The sequence below is a fragment of the Erythrolamprus reginae genome, chromosome 8 (genome assembly GCF_031021105.1).
Source record: "Erythrolamprus reginae isolate rEryReg1 chromosome 8, rEryReg1.hap1, whole genome shotgun sequence".
Lineage (NCBI taxonomy): Eukaryota > Metazoa > Chordata > Lepidosauria > Squamata > Dipsadidae > Erythrolamprus > Erythrolamprus reginae.
Genome location: NC_091957.1, coordinates 24,691,078 through 24,710,172, shown reverse-complemented (window position 1 = coordinate 24,710,172; position 19,095 = coordinate 24,691,078). Strand labels below are relative to the sequence as shown.

Here is a 19,095-nt window from a genome sequence, read left to right as displayed (position 1 = left end):
ATAACATTCCTATTAGAAAGCTGGCTGAGAAGAAGTTTGGATTGACAGATGGATATTGATGTATTGATGCATTCTCTCTTGGAATAAAGTTGGCTTCTTTTGCTCCTACGCTGGTCTCTACTTACACTTCCCCATTATACAAAATTAGCTATGATGGATTAGACCCTTGTTTTGTAAGTAATGTATCTTCATTGCTGCTCATCAAAAGCTTTGGGAAGGTAAGGTACCATAGACTAAGCTAAACAGCACGATTCCTTCACTATTTCACTACTCCTTCTTAAAGCTGTTTAACCAGGCAGCTGCCACTCAACAAATTCTGATATCCCCTGCAGAAGGCAGAGCTTCCCATCTCAAAATCCAGAACTCCAAGTCAGAACCAGGCTGTTAGCTGGAGAACGGCCCCTGCCAAGGAAATGACCAAACTACATAAGGAGAAGAAAGGTTATTTTTCTTACATCACATGTCAGCAAATGCCCATATGGAAGGGGAAAATGTTGGCTGGAGAATTCTGGGAGTTGAAGTCTACCCAAGTTCAGAAACACTCATTTAAGAATAAGACCGGTGGTTCGTACTTTCAAACCAGCCCCTTACCTGGAGCCAGGTGTCTATCTGGATGGCCTTGACCCCTTCCACCAAGGCTTCATTGACTTCTGGCCAGTGGCCGTAGTCAAACCACAATGTAAGAACCCTGGAGAAAAACAAACCGATTCCATGAGCTCCGTTTTCTTCCTTAAGGAAGCAGCACAAAGCAGGGGCGGGTTCTAACTTACCTTGCTGCCAGTTTGCTTCCTCCCGTGCACATTTGCATAGCGCTGAAAACTTGGCTTCTGCGCATGCACAGAAGCAAAAACAAGCAAAAAATAGCAAAAAAATTATAAGAATGCCAAAAAAACAAGATGGCAGCGCATGCCCAGTGCCGAAAACTCAGCTTCTGCATATGCACAGAAGGAAAAACCAGCAAAAAATTGGGCAGAAAAAAGCCAAAACCAAAAGTGGCACGTGTGCAGTGCCAAAAACTCAGCTTCTGCGCATGCAGAGAAGCAAAAAGCAGCAAAACATTGCAAAATAAAAAGCCAAAAGCAAAAGCAGCACATACACAGTGCCAAAAAATTAAGTTCTGCGCATGCAGAGAAGCAAAACCCAGCAAAAAATAGCACAAAAAGAGCCAAAAACAAGATGGCAGGACATGTGCAGTGGTGAAAACTCAGCTTCTGTGCATGTGCAAAAGCGAGCAAAATATTGCCAAAAAACCTAGCAAGCCAAAAATAAGATGGCAACTCATGCCCGGTGCCGGAAGCCAGCCAAAAAAAACAGAGAGCAAAAAACAAAATGGCGGTGTATGCACAGTGCTGAAAACTCAGCTTCTGCGCATACACAGAAGTAAAAACCAGCAAAAAATAGCCACACACAAAAAAAGCCAAAAACAAGATGGCAGCGTCCACAGACCAGCACCGCCAGATCTGGCTCCATGACGTCACCAGTGGTTTACTACCGGTTCTATAGAACCAGTCAGAATTGGGAGGGACCCATTTCTGGCCCAAGGGGGAGGCAGGACTTTGGCCCCCTGGGTGGGTCACCCTCTCATTAAACCCCATCCACATAACCTGATGTTTAAAAAGGTTCCAAATCCAAAGGCACCTGAGCGTATCCTGCAGGTTGTTTCCGCGGGACAAAGAGATGGAACGGAAGAAGCCCTGAACTGCTGGCACGGTGTACATCAGGAGGGTTTTGGACAAGTCCTGTTGGGAAGGGAGAAAGAAGAGATGAGTCTCCCTCCAAGTAGAGGGGAGTTTGGGAGGAAGAGAAGGAGGAGGAGGAGCCTGACCTCAGTGACCTTCTTCTGCACAGGAGAAGGGGCGGGGCTGTTCTCGGCGCTCTCAGCCTCGCTTTCGCTGTTGCTGCCTTCTGTGTTGGCGCTGGTGACACTGGTCCCACTGGCATGGCGCAGCTTCTTCTTCTCGTCCCGGGCCTGGTTCTGGAGTTTGTAGTGTAGGACTGCTTCAAAGTTCATCACTGCCCAGGCGTGCCAAGCCTGGAAAGAGAAGAGGCACCATTGGCATGGTCTGGCTCTCCCAGGAGGGCAGCGACTGAGGCACCAGTTCAGTCCTTGAGTAGTGTCGGCACCTTTTAGGTTCCACAACCCATTTCCCCCAGAAACAAAACTTATGTGGACTTATCTCCTCCCTTCGCTTAACTCTTTCAAGGACAATGATGCAATCGGGTTTCTCCTGAATCAATCCCCTCCCCCCCTCCATTTTGCTTCTCTCTTAAATCTACAGTTGTACACTATAAAACTAAACTATGCAGGCCACACCTGCTTTCTAAAATGTTGTGTACTGCTTAGCCAGGAAGCAATCTGGATCGGTCACCGAGATCAGAGGCTTTGTCTGTCTTCCGAGCTTTTGGATTCTTGCTGGAGCCTATCTTCAGGGAGCCACGGTGGCACAATGGTTAGAATGCGGTACTGCAGGCTACTTCTTCTGCAATTTGGCAGTTCGAATATCACCCAGCTCAAAGTTAACTCAGCCTTCCATCCTTTCTAGGTCGGTAAAATGACGACCCAGATTGTTGGGGGGCAGAGGCTGACACTGTAAAGTGCTTAGAGAGGGTTGCAAAGCACTGTGAAGTGGTATAGAAGTCTAAGGGCTATTGCTATCTTCCTTCCTTCCTTCCTTCTTTTCCTTCTTACTCACTGTTAGGTTTGCTCTGCATTTTCTCTGCAATCTCTCTGTATTGTAGTTATGTATTATAGCTAAAATGTGTTTAAGCTTGATATCTTTGTTTACTGATTATGGCAAAGACAACTGGTAAGAAAGACTATGTACTTGATAATATTTGGAGTGTTATTCTGACTATTATGTGTATGATTTTGGACAGTGTATAGGAACATGTTATTTCTCAAAGTAAACTTTAATTCAAGTTAGTATATCTGTGTGTGGCTGAGTAGTTATTCACAGCTAATCTCAATCTAAACGTTTCTGTGGGTGCACAATCTTGATAAAAAAGGATTACTCTGCTCATACATTAACATGACCTCTCCCTTGACTTACTTTGTACCAATTGCGGTCATGCTCCGTAGAGGCGCTGTAATACTGCAGGACTTTGGGAATAGTGCTCTCGTTGATGCCTTGCAGATTCAGCTGCCACTCTCCCAGTTTCAGGAAACATCTGAGAATAGGACAAAGAAATCTGGGTTACCAACAGGAGGAGAAGGAGTGGAAAGGGAAAATGCCTACGAGATGCTTAGAGGTGCCGCTCTGGAAACAGCAAAGGTCCGGTCTGCGATGCCTCTGCCAGCAAAAACAAGAGCTCCTGGTGGACCTCCTGAGCTCCACTTTCGCTGGGAGACAGTTGCAGGAAACCGTTGCAGCTTAAAACGGAGCTCAGGAGCACATTTTCGCTGGCAGAATGCTCAACCAATGCAGGTGCCCTGCCCGACACGAGTGATGTCAAGCTGGCCAGATCCATCCCGGCCCTCCCTAACCCTGATGCGGCTCAACCCAGTCGATGGATTGTGGATCCACAAACCGGTCCGCACAAACAAGCAAAAACCCATCTGCAGAATCACTGGTCCGTGATGCCTTCCCAAACTCAGGGGCTGCTGTGTTCTTGGGTTCGGCAAGGCTGCTGGCTCACCGGGCCATGAGCTTGTGAAGCTCCTGCCGGTGCTGCTGATCCTCGGTGGCAATGGCATGCTGGGCTTGCTGCTGCATCATTTGCACGAAATGCTGCATGTGCTGGAAAGCTTCGATCTGCAAGAAAAGGAAGCGAAGCAAAGGGGTCGTGGGGTGTCGCTGCTGGGTTGCCAAGGAGACCGCCTCCCTCCTTCCCTCCTCCCCCTCAGGGACCACATGTGGCATCCTCTCCTCTTTCTAAAAAGCCATTTGCCCAATGTGCCATTCTAAGTACAGGGATTGAGCATTAAGATCTGCAAGTGTTGTGGTTGGGCAGTGGTCTGCAGAACTGGCAACAGTCAGAGAGTGAGGAGGCTGGGGAGGAACATGGGCCAGGCCTGCAGTCTGGAAAGGGCTCAGTGCCAGAGGCAGAGGTCCAACCTGGGCCCTCTGAGACACGGTTAGGCAAAGTTGGCTCTTCTATGACATGTGGACTTCAACCCCCAGAATTCCTGAGCTAGCATGATTGGCTCAGGAATTCTGGGAGTTGAAGTCCGCAAGTCATAGAAGAGCCAACTTGGCCTAACCCTCGTCTGAGAGGTCCGTGTTGGCTCCGGGGCCTCCAGAGGCTGACATGAGTGAGGCAGAGGAACAAAGGGAGCCAGTTCCCAATGCGTGAATGCGCAGAGCTGCCAGGAGGCAAGAAGAGCTATGGAGGAAAAAGGCTACTCTACAGTAAAGCCTGGAGATGATTGGCCCCTCCCATAGGACATAAAACTGGAACAAACGGAGGGGCTCATTGCAGGAAGCAACTTTGTTCAATTCATGACTCAGCATTTCAGTTCCGTGTTTCTGTTTGGCCTTGCAAAGCTCCTTGCCAATCAGCAGCATGCCAAGAGAGATAAAGGCTGCTGCTTATCAGCCTTCTTCTGAAAGATTGTGGCAGACTTCTGTTGGACTAAATTAACATTATTTGGGACTTATTACGACTGTGAATGGACATAATTCACAGCTGTTGAAATAAAAAGAGGTTTGGGAGGATGTTGTTTGTGTTTTATAATTTATCAGGAAGCCTAGGTCAGAACCGCAAGGAATTGTAGTGTTTGTGAAAGTCCTTGTGTAAAAGGCTTCTTTCTTCAGCATCCAGAAACAATGGGAAATAGGCACAACTCCAGAAAAGGAGGGGAGAAGACACGTTCTCTTCAAAATTATGGAGAAGGAAAGAGGGCAAAGGAGGAAAGGAATCTCCGGCTTGGTTTTATCTACCAGCACGGCAAAGGCCCCGTCCTACCTTGCGGGCGCTTTTCCACATGTGCTTCATGTAGGCGTAGGTCACTTGAGGGTGAAGAGTGGGCAACGGATGGTCCAGCTGTCGGGATGGGTCGACCCCCAGGAGCAACACCAAGGTTTTTTGGGCTAAAGCCTTCGGCGAGGAACAAAAGGAGAGACAAATCAATGCAGAGCTCACATCCGGACCTTTTCCTCCAGCAGGCTGGCTGGGGGATTCTGGGAGTTGAAGTCCACACTTCTGAAAAGTTACGGAGGGAGGTGGAGCAAGCGCTCGGGGCTGAGTGAAGTGGAGGCCCAGAGTTACTCACCAGCCTGCCGCTCTTGCCACACAAGCTGGCGTACTTGAGCCACATCCTCATGTCCTCGTGGGGGTTGACCACGAGGGACCGGACCATGAGAATCCGTTGCCAGTCCTCTACGATCCGCTGGCAACCCTAGGAAGAAAGGGATTTTTGTGTTTCAACAATAGTTCCAGCACCCCTTTCAAACTATACACTAAGGCCTGCATTACTGTTACTACTAGTCTTCTCATCGTTCCTATCGCCCACCTCCTCCCACTTAGGACTGTATGACTGTTGCTTGTATCCTTACGATTTATATTAATATTATTTCTTCATTGCTTATTTGACCATGACAAATAATATGACAATCATTAAATGTTGTACCTCATGATTCTTGACAAATGTATATTTTCTTTTATTTTGAGAGCATATGCAACAAAGACAAACTCCTTGTGTCCAATCACACTTGGCCAATAAAGAATTCTATTCTATTCTATTCTATTCCATTCTATTCTATTCCATTCTTCATTCCAACATTCTCTTCTCTTTTCTCTTCTATTCTTCATTCCAATATTCTATTCTATTCTTCATTCCAATATTCTATTCTATACTATTCTATTCTATTTTATTCTATTCTAATTCTTTTTTTTTCTCTTCTTCTCTGTGAAATCTCATGTCAGAAAAACTGAGTTTCCTTTTGGCACAATAATCAGAAGTATTCATGGCCAGCAATGTACAGATTCAACTGCATCTGATTTTTAACTATTTAGCCATGTAGGAGGGAACCCAGAAGCTGTTTATAGAGTTTTCTGTGCCTTCTTCAAATAATTTTGTTTTTCCCTAAAAGCCGGGAGATCAAGTGTTGGTAAATGGGCTGTGTAGATCAGCAGGGATCACTTGGGGCAACTTTCCCACTCATCTAAAATTAGAGGAAATATGATGCTTTGAAACCGACTTTCCACTAAACAATCCAGAAGAATGTGATGAGTCAGAGCTCGAGGTATGTGTCCTCTCGTTGCCCTGTTTCCCCTCTTTTCGGGGTGATAAACAGCTCCATCTGCAGACCTTCCCCACCCGGCTTCTCCTCGCTGGTGGAATGTTGTCTGAGCTCTCCCAGACAGGAATGCAGCTCTGGAGGCAGAATGCTTCCCAGATGGCAACAGGAAACAAGGCGGAGGTGGGTGGCAGTGACACGTACGCAGGGCTTAGGCTGGGCGGACTCAGGCAGGGGCAGAACAGGAAGGAAGGAAGGAGATGGGGATGGGATGGGAGGAAAGAAAAGGGAAGGGGAGGGAAGGGGAGGGAGGGAGGGAGGGAAGGAAGGGAGGAAGGGAATGGAATGAAAGGGAGGAGAGGAGAGGAGAGGAGAGGAAAGGAGGGAGGGAGGGAGGGAGGGAGGGAGGGAGGAAGGAAGGAAGGAAGGAAGGAAGGAAGGAAGGAAGGAAGGAAGGAAGGAGATGGGAAGGCAGGAAGAGAAGGGCGAAAGGGTAAAAACAGGAATTGGAAGGGAAGGCAGATGGGAAGGGAGGGAGGAAAGGGAGAAAATAGGAATTGGAAGGGAAGGGAAGGCAGGAAAGAGATGACATGGGAAGGAAAGAAAGGAAGGCAGGAAAGAGATGGGAAGGGAAGGTGATGGGAATGGGGTTGGATTGGATAAGAGGATAAGGGAGGGGAGGAGAAAGGAAGAATGGTGTCAATGGCAAAATGACCTGCAGAATCCTAGTTCGATAATTTTCCAATCAAAATATTAGCTGTGAAGAACTGTTCAAAATAAAATGTTCTAAATATTGAGGTGTTGGGCTCCAGAAAACGTTCCAGGGGAATGCTGGGAATTGTAGTTCTAATCTCTTTAGAGCCTGAGCATGCTGTTCTCCTGTTATCTGAGTTTCCTAACTCGATTCTGAATCTCAGAGCTGCTTTGTTTAGAGTTGCTGCTTCCAGGGTAACCTCACCTGCAGTCTCTCCCACCAGATCTGGCGAAGGATCTCTCGCCGTTCCGGCACAAGCTTATACTGGATGACTTCTTCCAGCTCGGACAACATCTGACAGGAGACCATCGCCTGCAAAAAAAAAAAAAAAGGTGGTGGTTTGGCACCATCATTACTACCCCTGGAACTTCCAGCCACAATGGAACCTCAAGTTTACGTGAAGCAAGGAATTTGATAACTGAGCTCTGCCCCATTTTGTGACTTTTCTTGCCACATTTGCTGAGTCGCTGCTGTTGTCAAATTAGTAACATGGTCATTAAGTGAATTTGGTTCCCCCCACCTACCTACCTATCTACCTATCTACCTATCTATCTATCCATCCATCCATCCATCCATCCATCCATCCATCCATCCATTTATTAGATTTCTATGCTGCCCTTCTCGAGGCGACTCGGGGTGGCGTACTATAAATGCAACAATATATAAAAGAAATCTAAATTACTTTAAAAGAATTATACAAATTACTACAAGTGTTAAAAAACCCACATACAGTCATACACATTCATCCAATTCAATCATTCATAATATCGGCTGGAGACAATCTCATAACTCACGGTCCCCAGGCCCACCAGCAGAGGTTGGTCTCCAGAGCTTTACGAAAGACCAGGAGGGAGAGGGAGGTATGTATTTCCGGAGGGAGTTCATTCCAAAGGGCCGGGGATGCCACAGAGAAGGCTCTTCCCCTAGGCACTGCCAGACGACATTGTCTGGCTGATGGGACCTGGAGAAGGCAGAGTCTGTGGGACCTAACTGTCCGCTGGGATGCATGAGGCTGAAGACGGTCACGAAGATAGTCTGGTCCTAAGCTATGTAGGTCATAACCAGCACTTTGAATTGCGCCCGGAGACCAATTGGCAGCCAGTGCAGCTCACAGAGTGATGCTGAAATTCGTAGCCCCACTATAGCTCGCGCGGCTGCATTTTGCACAATTTGTAGTCTCCAAACACTCTTCAAAGGCAGCCCCTTGTACAGAGCATGGCAGTACTCGAACCTTGAGGTGATAAGGGCGTGAGTGACTGTGAGAAGTGACTCCCTGTCCAGATAGGGCCACAACTGGCGCATAAGGCGTACCCATGCAAACACACACACCCTTGCCACAGCTGAGAGATGGTCTTCTAAGTTCAGCTGTGGTTCAAGGAGGATGCCCAAGTTGCGGACCCTCTCTGAGGGAGGTAAAGACTCCCCCTCCCCCAGGGTGATGGACGGACAGTTGGAATTGTCCCTGGGAGGCATCTGTCTTGTTAGGGTTGAGTCTGAGTCAATTAATACCCATCCAGACCCTGACAGTCTCCAGACACCAATACATTACCTCCACTGCTTCACTGAGTGGACATGGGGTGGAGATGCATAGCTGAGTGTCATCAGCATACTGATGGTAACTCACCCTGTTCCCTCGGATGATCTCACCCAGGAGGTAGCAAAAGGGGATCATGTGATCCTGGGCCCTGTGACTGTCATGTGAATCGGTTGTCAAGCATCCACATGTAAATCACAGTGTGGACACTGCGAGGGTCTTAAGTGTGGAGGGAAAGGGCCTTTTAAATCATTATTTTTAGGGCCATTGTAACTTCAAACTTCCACTCTGGGAACTGCTCTAAATCAAGGATTACCTGCAGATCCCCCCAGGAAGGATTCCAGTGCTGGATGAGGAGACCAGATACTCACCCCGTAAGCTCGACTGTAACTCTCTCCTGCCATGGCTGTCAGCTCAGCATCCAGGAGATCTCGGGCTTTGTCGATGCACTGGGGGAAAGAAAAGATTTAAGCAAAATTAAAACACCTCCACCAAGGAAAATCTTTCCGGACAGAATCTGGGGATAAAACAGCTTTTTGCTTCTTTTTTTTCCCTCTCCCCAGGAGGCTGAATCCTGATTTTTGTCTCTAGAATCCCAGCATTTTTGCTTGCTATTCTCTCTCTTTTTTAAAGGTAAAAATACATTTATTTTTACAATAGAATTGCAAAGGATTTTACATGAGACACCTATAAAATTACAGCCTTACAACCAGTAATCTAATTTATCGTAGATGGCTATGATAAGTATGAAAAGACAGAAGGAGTACTAGGATTTTTTTTAAAAAAACCTATTGAGTCAAATACAGATAGTGTTGAGTTATGACCACAATTGAACCCAGAATTTCCATTCCTAAGCAAGACAGTCGTTTTGCTTGCTATTCTCATCATTAACAGTGTAAGCGAAGGAGCTAAACCAGCCTATTAAAAAGAGGTGCTAGATTAAAAAGAAAAAAAAAAGTTGTGTAAAAGGAAAAAAGGGATTAAGATGAATTGAGCCATCTTTGAATGAATTGTTTGCCGCCCTGAGTCTGCAAGGAGATGGGCGGCATATAAATGTGACTAAATAAATAAATAAACCAATATAAAGCCAGAAGGAACTTCAGAGGAGTTGAGGAAGCAAAGGAGAGGAGAGAAAAAGAGTCACTTGGTGTTCTGGTGAGAACAAATATCGTGGCAGGGAAACTAAAAGACCAGAGGTCTTCAAACTTGGGAACTTTAAGACTTGCGGACTTCAACTCCCAGAATTCCCCAGCCAGCTTTGCAAAGCTGGCTGGGGAATTCTGGGAGTTGAAGTCTGCCAGACTTAAAGTTGCCCATGCTGCAGACGGCGAAAGAAAGAAAGAAAGAAAGAAAGAAAGAAAGAAAGAAAGAAAGAAAGAAATAGATACAAATTGTATGATGATGAATGGGTTCTCTTTCTCCAAAATGTACCAAATATTCTCAAGAAAAGAATTCTGTTTCCCTAAATTCTTTATTTAGGGGGGATGGAAACAAGTTTCTACTCCTTGATGTGTGCCAAATAGGCTTTGGATTCTTCATGCGCCAAACTCAAGAGATGTTGGCTGGAGAATTCTGAGAGTTGAAGTCCCCAAGTCTTAAAGTTGCCAGGGTTGGCACTTGACTTCTGCCCAAGATAGTCAACTTTGGAGGCAAGAGAGTGACAGCGGCAGATAGACATGACAGTTAATAGCTTGGCGGCGGGGGGGGGGGGGGGAGAGAAACATTTGAAACCCAAATAAGAATGTACAAGAAATGTAGGATCTGAATGCCAGAGGACAAGACTTGAAAGGAGAAAGGAAAAAGTTGAAGTAAACCCAAAGAAATCCAACCATCAGTATGATCTAAAACTCCAAGAAATCATGAAGATGCCTTAATTCCTGGCTCTTCCCACCTCAGGCTTTGAGATAGGTAGAATGGTGGGCCCGGGTAGGAAAGATAGCAATAGCAATAGCATTTAGACTTATATATATTTTTTTGGATTTATATGCCACCCCTCTCCGAAGACTTGGGGCGGCTTACAACACATAAGAAGAACAACAATACAATATAATCGTCTAAATCCAATTAATTTAAAAAACTAAGTGTACTCATCTATAAAACTCAATATTATTAAAAGAGACCAATCATACCCACTCACACAACAATCATACGTAACATTCATCGGCCAGGGGGCTAGAGTCTATTCGACCCAAGCCCGGCAACATAGGTGAGTCTTTAGACTCTTTCGAAAGGTGAGGAGGGTGAGGGCAGTACGAATCTCTGGGGGCATCTGATTGCAGAGTGCCGGGGCCCCCACAGAGAAGGCTCTTCCCCTAGGCCCCGCCAAGCGACATTGCCTAGTTGATGGAACCTGGAGAAGGCCGACTCTGTGGGACCTAATCGGTCACTGGGACTCATGCGGTAGAAGACTGTCCCGCAGGTAATCTGGCCCAATGCCATATAGGACTTTATAGATCATTACCAACACTTTGAATTGGGTCCGGAAACCAATCAGCAACCAATGCAGTCCGCAGAGTGTTGGACTGTTGGAGTGTTATATACCGCTTCACCGTGCTTTTACAGCCCTCTTGAACCGGTTTACAGAATCAGCATATTGCCCCCAACAATCCGGGTCCTCATTTGACCCACCTCGGAAGGATGGAAGGCCGAGTCAACCTGGAGCTGGTGGTGAGATTTGAACTGCTGAACTACAGCTCTCAGTTAGCTGAAGAAGCCTGCAGTGCTGCACTCTAACCACTGTGCCACCCTGGCTCTACATCTCCAGATGTACGCCTGTGATAATTTTATTTCATCCACATGGATCTTCTTTTTTCTTCCTTTTTTTTCTGTGATTTAAGTCAGGAGGCCTTCAAACAATCTGATAAATAAATATTCTAAGACGGCACGGCTCAGATTTTGGGAACGCTCAGGCAAAGCAAAACCTCTCCAGACGCCGACTTCCTTAAAACCTCAGCTGGGCTCCCGTACAAAAGAAGCATCCTCCCCCCCAACCCCCCGAAAGAATTTCCCCTGCAGGGACACGGCTTCCTCTTTGCAGAAGGACAAGCCGCACATTCTCCCCAGGGTTACGCAACCAACCCTTTGGTGTGTGGAATCTGAACCTCATCCTCATCCAGCCCAACCGTGATCCAAAGCTGAAATACACTCGCAGAACGGTGCAATTGCATAACCTTCCTTTTTTTTTTTCTATTTCAAAAGGTGAAAAAGGGACATATGCCCTAGTGCAGTGATGGCAAACCTATGGCACGGGTGCCACAGGTGGCACGCGGAGCCGTATCTGCTGGCACACAAGCTATTGCCCTAGCTCAGCTCCGACATGCATGTGTGTGCTGGCCAGCTGATTTGTGGCTCTCACAGAGGCTCAGGGAGGGTGTTTTTGGCTTCCAGAGAGTCTCCATGGGGATGGGCGTGATTTTACTCTCCCCCGGCTCCAGGAAACCCTTTGGACCCTGGAGAGGACAAAACATGAGCCTACTGGGCCCATCAGAAGTTGGGAAACAGGCCATTTCCGGCCTCCAGGGGGTCTCCAGGGGGCAGGGAAAGCTGTTGTCGCCCTCCCCAGGCATTGAATAATGATGTGGACACTCATGCATGCGCGATATTGCTAATACACACTCCTTCGGCACTGGAGGGAAAAAAGGTTCGCCATCACTGTCCTAGTGCCTGAATGGGCCGTCTCGTTTGCATTGCTAGCAGCCAAAGGATTTTGACTGGGTCATTTTGGACCATCTTGATTTTTATATTGAAGAGGTTTCTATCCGCCTCATTATTTCGAGGCTTCTATTGAAAGATAAGCAACAATCATTCGCAGGATATAAGGCCTTAGTAAAACTATACTTGGAATGCTTCATCCACTTTTGACCACATTGGTTTTTGTTTTTTAAAGTTGAGCTTTTGAAAAGAGAAGAACAACAAAGATGGCTGGAGGCTAAAACCTATGAAGAACGATTACAGGTATTGGGTTTGTCTATTTAATGAAAAGAAGGACTAGAGATGACATCATAACATGGTACAAATATCTGAGGAACTGCCACGAAGAAGACCGGGGTCAACCTTCTAAAATCTTCTATGTTTCTATGTAACCTATTCTCCAAAGCACCTAGGCAGGAAAAGAAGCAAATGGATGGAAACTAACCAAGGAGAGAAGCAACCTGGAACTAAGGAGAAATTTCCTAACAGAACAACTAACCAGTGAGAGAGAAGTTGCCTCCAGAAATTGTGGGTGCTCCAGCACTGGAGGCTTTTAAGCAGAGACTGGACAGCCATTTGTCTAAAATAGGGCTTGAACATGGAGTCTGTCTGTCTGTCTGTCTGTCTGTCTGTCTGTCTATCTATCTATCTATCTATCTATCTATCTATCTATCTATCTATCTATCTATCTATTTATTTGCATTTCGATGCCGCCCTTCTCCATAGACTCAGGGTGGCTCACAAGATAAAATACAAAATACAAAAGCGTATCAGAAATCCAAAACCTAAAATGATACTTAAAAAACCATCATCCACATTCATCCCATCATAATATACGTTTACATCATTGGCCGGAGTAAGATGTTGACACTCAACAGCACCAAGTGTGCCGGCAAAGGTGAGTTTTTAAAACCTTGTGAGAGGCCAAGAGGGTGGTGGTGGTGGCACGAATCTCCAGAAGGAGTTGATTCCAAGGGCCGGAGCCGCCACAGAGAAGGCTCTTCCCCTAGGCTCCGCCTGGGGAAGGCCAACTCTTTGGGACCTGACCAGCTGCTGGGATCCTAGAAAACCTTCAAGGTCCCTTCCAACTCTATTTTGCTGTGGATGGATGGATGGATGGATGGGTGGATGGATGGATGGACAGATGGAAGGTCTGCCTCAGCAAAATATAATAGAGCACTCAGATGCTAAGTGACAGATGAACACTGCAATTGTCTAAGGTTTCTTTAGGCTATCGAGTTCAATGATCTGTATCTCTGGATAAGTAGATCATTATGATCTTGGAAGCTAATTATAGTGGTACAAAGCAGTTGGCTAGTAAAACAACAACAACTGCAGGTTGCCCAGTTCAGACACATGGCAGGTTAGGATGGGGGTTCAAAAGAAGGAAGGTCACCCCCGAATCCCAAACAGGGCTGGCAAGCTTTAGGAAATACCTGTTGGGCCAGAGAGAAAAGGTCTTGATGGAGAGCCAGGACTGCCCGGTAGAAGGCGCCGTCATGGGTATCCCTTGGGATCATGCAGGTGTACTCTTCCATGCTGTCCCACTGCCCTGAGAGAGGGAAGAAAGAAAGAAAATTAAGAGAGAGAGAGAGAGAGAAAGAGAAAGGAAGGAAGGAAGGAAGGAAAAGAAATAAAGAAAGGGTGAGAAAGAAAAAGAAAGAAAGAGAGAGAGGGAGGAAGGAAAGAAGGAAAAGAGAGAGAGAAGAAAGAGAAAGAAAGAAAAAGAGAGAAAGAAAAGAAAGGAAGAAAGGAAGAAAGGAAGAAAGGAAGAAAGGAAGAAAGGAAGAAAGGAAGAAAGGAAGAAAGGAAGAAAGGAAGAAAGGAAGAAAGGAAGAAAGGAAGAAAGAAAGAAAGAAAGAAAGAAAAAACAGATTGAGCCAATGGGAGGGTTTGGTGTGGCTGTCACAATTGGTCAGGGTCAAAATCCTGCAGCTGTATATTTATGCCGTATCCTAAGCTCGGTTCATACCGACATTAGCTTCTTCAGACTTTTCACCTTCGCCTGCAAAATTTTGGAACTTGCAGCCACCACTGATTCTGGAAGGCTTTGCAAAATGGGGCCAAATAATACGTGGATGCAGGGGGTGGAGATGGGGGGGACACAACCATTTTATGCCAGCTGAAGAGGGAACTTGGGATATTCTTTGATTTCATGGCTTGGGGTGGTGCAAGCAGAACATCCAAGGTCTGAGAGATCCCCTGTGGAGCTGCCTCTGCCAGGCTCCCTTGGCCAAACGTGAACCCCAGGGACTCCTCCCTCCAAAGACCTCTGAAGGGCCAAGGTTGGGGTGGACGGTCACCTAAACCCCATGCTGCCGCCGCTGCCATCCTTGCCATTTTGGCCTGCGTTTCGTCATTCACCAAGGTCCACTTCTCACAGCACTGCTGGTGCAGCTGTCCCCTAGGGCCCAAGACACAAGAGCTGAGAGTTAGAAACTCAAGTAGAAAAACACATCCACCCACAAATTAATTTTAGGATTAAATTTATGTTTTGCCCATCTCACTGTTCAAAGTTGACATCCGCATGTCTTAAAGGTTGGTCAAGGGTGAGAAAACACTGCTTTATTTTGTATTGAAATAAAGAGCCAAATGGGAAGAGGAAGGGCAGAGTAACAAGAGTTGGAAGGGACCTTGGAGATCCTCTACAGGTGATACTCAAAAAATGAGAATATCATGTAAATGCTCATTTATTTCAGTAATGCAACTTAAAAGGTGAAATGTAATATATGAAATTCATAAAATGCAAGGCAAGATAGTTCAAGCCATGATTTATCATGATGATTATGGGGTACAGCTCATGAAAATCCCAAATCCACAATCTCAGAAAATTAGAATATTACATGCGATCAATAAAAAAAGGATTGTACATAGAACAATATCAGACCTCTGAAAAGTATAAGCATGCATATGTATTCAGTACTTCGCTTGGGCTCCCTTTGCAGCAATTACTGCCTCAATGTGGCATTGCATGGACGCTATCAGCCTGTGGCAATGCTGCTTTGTTTATATATCACATGTAGTATTCTAATTTTCTGAGATGGAGGATTTGAGGATGGGATGAGCTGTACCCCATCATCATCACAATTATGACAAATCACGGCTTGAACTATCTTGCCTTGCATGTTATGAGTATCTGTCCTACATTAAGTTTCACCTTTTAAGTTACATTACTGAAATAAATGAACGTTTGTACGATATTCTAATTTTTCGAGTTTCACCTGTAGTCCAACCCCACTGCTCAAGCAGGAGACCCATATATCATTTCAAACAAATAGCTGTCCAATCTGTTGTTGAAAGCCTCCAGTGAAGGAACACTTACAATTTCTGGAGGGAAGCCATTCCACTGGGTGATTATTCCCACTGCCAGGAAATTTGTCCTTAGTTCTAGGTTATTTCTCCCTTTGATTAGTTTCCATCCGTTGCTTCTAGTCTTGCCTTCTAAATGCTTTAGACAATAATCCCCTCTTCTTCTTTGTGGCAGCCCTTCAAACTGCTATCATGTCCCCTCTAGTCCTTTGCTTTTCATTGAACCAGACGTACCCAACTCCTGCAACTGTTCTTTATATACACTGCTCAAAAATAATAATAAAGGAAACACTTAAAAAACAGGATGTACCTTCAAGTAAATCAAACTTCTGTGAAATCAAACTGTCCACTTAGGAAGCAACACTGATTGACAGTCAATTTCACATGCTGTTGTGCAAATGGAATAGTTGTGCACATGAAATATTCAATGAGAATATTTCATTCATTCAGATCTAGGACGTGTTCTTTGAGTGTTCCCTTTATTTTTTTGAGCAGTATATTTTATCTTCCAGTCCCCTAATCATCTTGGCTGCTCTTCTCTGCACTCTATCCAGAGTCTCAACATCTTTTTTATATTGCGGTGACCAAAACTGGAGGCAGCATTCCAAGTGTGGCCTTACCAGAAGCTCCCAAGGGTAAAAACACATCACTGGGCTCTTACCATTCCCCCAAGGCTTCCAGGCAGCGCATGCGGCCAAGCATCAGCTCTGGATCATCCTTGTTAGTATCCATCTTTTTGTCATAGGCCACAAGGGCATCTTCCCACTCGTGCAGCTTCTCATACCAGGTGGCCTGGATTTCCTGGAAAAGAGGGGGGGGGGGCAGAAAGCTCAGACATCCCCAACTAGCTCACAGCAACCATTGGCAGTAGGGCAGCCCAGCTATAATGAACCTATTGAAAATCTTTCTGAAGCTAATGCAGTGTTGAAACATTGCTGAGAGGGGCGGCGGGGGGGGGGTGTCTCTGCCATTTTGTTTGGCTGCCTTAAACCAGTGGTTCTCAACCTGGGGGTCGGGACCCCTTTTGGGGTCGAAGGACCATTTCACAGGGGTCGCCTAAGGCCACGGGAAAAGACAAGGTGTTAGGCACCTTGGAACATAGTTTTACAATCCAACCAATCAGACATTTACAGTGGGGGTGTCCCTCTAAACTTCCTGCCAATAGCTTAAAGCTCTGTTGGGAGAATTAGTACTAGACGTATGGTTGGGGGTCACCACAACATGAGGAACTGTATTAAGAGTCGTAGCACATTAGAAAGGTTGAGAACCAATGGCCTCAACCTAGTATTTCTCAACCGTATCAAATTATTTATTTGTTTGATTGTTTGTCAAACAAACGCCCCTTACAGACCTCTTAGGAATGGGGTGGGGTCGACAACAGACAGTCTAAGGTTAAAGGTTGTGGGGTTTGGGGATGAAACCAGAGTCAGGTAGCACATTCCAGGCACTGATCACTCTGTTGCTAAAGTCGTATTTTCTGCAGTCATGTTTGGAGCAGTTACCTTAAGTTTGTATCTATTGTGTGCTCATGTATTGTTGCGGTTGAAGCTGAAGTATTCATTGGCAGGCAGTACATTGTGGCAGATGACTTTATGAACTACACTTAGGTCAGGTCGAAGGCGACATAGCTCTAAGCTATATAAGCCCAACATTTCAAGTCTGATTGAACAAGGTATTTATTTATTTATTCAATTTTTATGCCGCCCTTCTCCTTCGACTCAGAGCGGCTTACAACATGTTAGCAATAGCACTTTTTTAACAGAGCTAGGCTATTGCCCCCACAATCCAGGTCCTCATTTTACCCACCTCGTAAGGATGGAAGGCTGAGTCAACCTTGAGCCGGTGATGAGATTTGAACCGCTGACCTTCAGATCTACAAGTCAGCTTCAGTGGCCTGTAGTACAGCACTCTACCTGCTGCGCCACCCCAGCTACAAGCAACAGAATACCTTATTCCATGGCAACTTTAGACTTAGACTGGTTGGGAGTTGAAGCCCAGACAGCTTAAAGTTGCTAAGGCTGAGAAACACCATTCTCTTTTTTTTAAAAAAAATATTTTTATTGATTTTATAATATAAACCAGACCTGGGCAAGGGGCGGCCCACAGGCTGCATCCAGCCGCCCGCTGTCTGTGAAAAATGTCCTGCTTCTTTCTAAAGTTCTCCTCCCCCGGGGCTGCGGCGGGAGCCTGGAAATGGCAGTCCGAAGGCAGCCGAGCAGCTCCTCTGCCCGAGGGAGGCTCAGGACATGGACAATAAGGCGAGTGCTAGGCGATGAGGTCATTGTGGGTGACGTCAGGAGCCGGAGAAAGACACTTTGGCAGAGCCGAACGAGTGACCAAAAGAGAGAGAAGCCACAGTGACGGCTATTGGGGTGCGGGCGGGCGGAGGAAGTGCCGGCGGCAGAGGAAGGAGAGGAAGAAGGAGAAGCAGCAGCAGCCGCAGGCCAGGAAGAGCCGGCTCCCGAAGGGAGGGGCCGCCAGGGAGGCCTCTTCTGCGCAGGCACACCGCGGGCCCCCTCCCTGACGAAGTGTTAGTCCGGCCCTGTAAAACCATCCCAATTTCTCATGCGGCCCCATGGCAAAATTAATTGCCCACACCTGATATAGACCATATGCACAACTTATAACAATGTGCTCAGTGATTAGTGTCCGCCACCAGACAACATTCATACCCCTCCACCAAAATGGGGGCATATTTTGTATATACCATTTTAACTCAAGAGCAATATATCCATTTACATATGTCTATTTGTTCTCATCTCACAAAATTATCCTTTTAGAAATGGATTGTAATTCAGCATTAAGGAAGACTTCACAAAAGAAGTCCCAAATTCTCCCCTTTTGGAATTAAAGAACAACAAAACTTTCTACCTTCTTATCCTTTTTTTTTGAACAAGGCATCTAAATTTTGGAAAAGGGGGGAGCTAGATGCTTCCAATGTTTAGATGGAGCCTAACAATACCTCTGTTAACGTTTTTTTTGCGAGATGCAGCTCACCTCACCAAACGCAACAAAATGAAGTACTCCTTTAATAATGCATAAAATAAAATGATAAGGTTCTTATTGGCATGTTTGCCATTGTTGAGTTTCTTATTGGCATGTTTGCCACTGTTGAGTTTGAAAAAAAAAAGTGCTGCCTGACTCCTCCTGGTTCTGCTCACTTGAAGGAATTTCACTTCTAATAAAATCAATAAGAATTAAAAGCTTTATCTTTTTTTTCTTTTTTGGTTTTTGTGTCCCTGGCCCCATGCGGGCTCCGCTCTTTTTGATTTAGCCCTCTGGCAATCCCCTTGATGCGACAGTTGCCAAGCAGTGGCTTCCTTCCCAGCCTGCAGGCAGGATCAAGCCACACATGTTGGCTCTCCAGAGAGAGAGACAGGAGGCTTCCAAATGGATAAAAAGAGAAGGATCGCTTACCAGCTCCCCAAAATGCTTCATGGCATATTCCAGCACCCCAGCTGCGGCCTCCGGTTGCTGCAGTTTATTGTTTATGCTGCAAAGAGAAAAGGGGAAAGAAAAAAAGGATCAGGAGCCCATTCTGTTATAAAACGTATAAGTACTTGAGATTGGGAGACGTGGCTGCATTGCTGGATTCTTGCAATGTTTGGTTTTGTTTAATGGAACTCATA

At 45.9% G+C, this 19,095-nt stretch overlaps 1 protein-coding gene across 3 annotated transcripts in view; it reads right to left on the bottom strand.

The window, feature by feature from the left end:
* The window catches only part of MTOR (mechanistic target of rapamycin kinase), a 104,499-nt gene that overhangs the window by 27,191 nt on the left and 58,213 nt on the right, over positions 1-19,095 (bottom strand). For all 3 annotated transcript variants that reach the window (XM_070759272.1, XM_070759274.1, XM_070759273.1), the window contains 13 exons: positions 18,884-18,959; positions 16,128-16,267; positions 14,461-14,561; positions 13,594-13,709; positions 8,839-8,916; positions 7,138-7,245; positions 5,213-5,338; positions 4,906-5,037; positions 3,637-3,752; positions 3,051-3,168; positions 1,826-2,032; positions 1,639-1,739; positions 592-688 (listed from right to left, as the gene is read on the bottom strand). In XM_070759272.1, the coding sequence (XP_070615373.1) occupies positions 592-688; positions 1,639-1,739; positions 1,826-2,032; positions 3,051-3,168; positions 3,637-3,752; positions 4,906-5,037; positions 5,213-5,338; positions 7,138-7,245; positions 8,839-8,916; positions 13,594-13,709; positions 14,461-14,561; positions 16,128-16,267; positions 18,884-18,959 (1,516 nt within the window). The remainder of the gene's footprint in view (positions 1-591; positions 689-1,638; positions 1,740-1,825; positions 2,033-3,050; positions 3,169-3,636; positions 3,753-4,905; positions 5,038-5,212; positions 5,339-7,137; positions 7,246-8,838; positions 8,917-13,593; positions 13,710-14,460; positions 14,562-16,127; positions 16,268-18,883; positions 18,960-19,095) is intronic.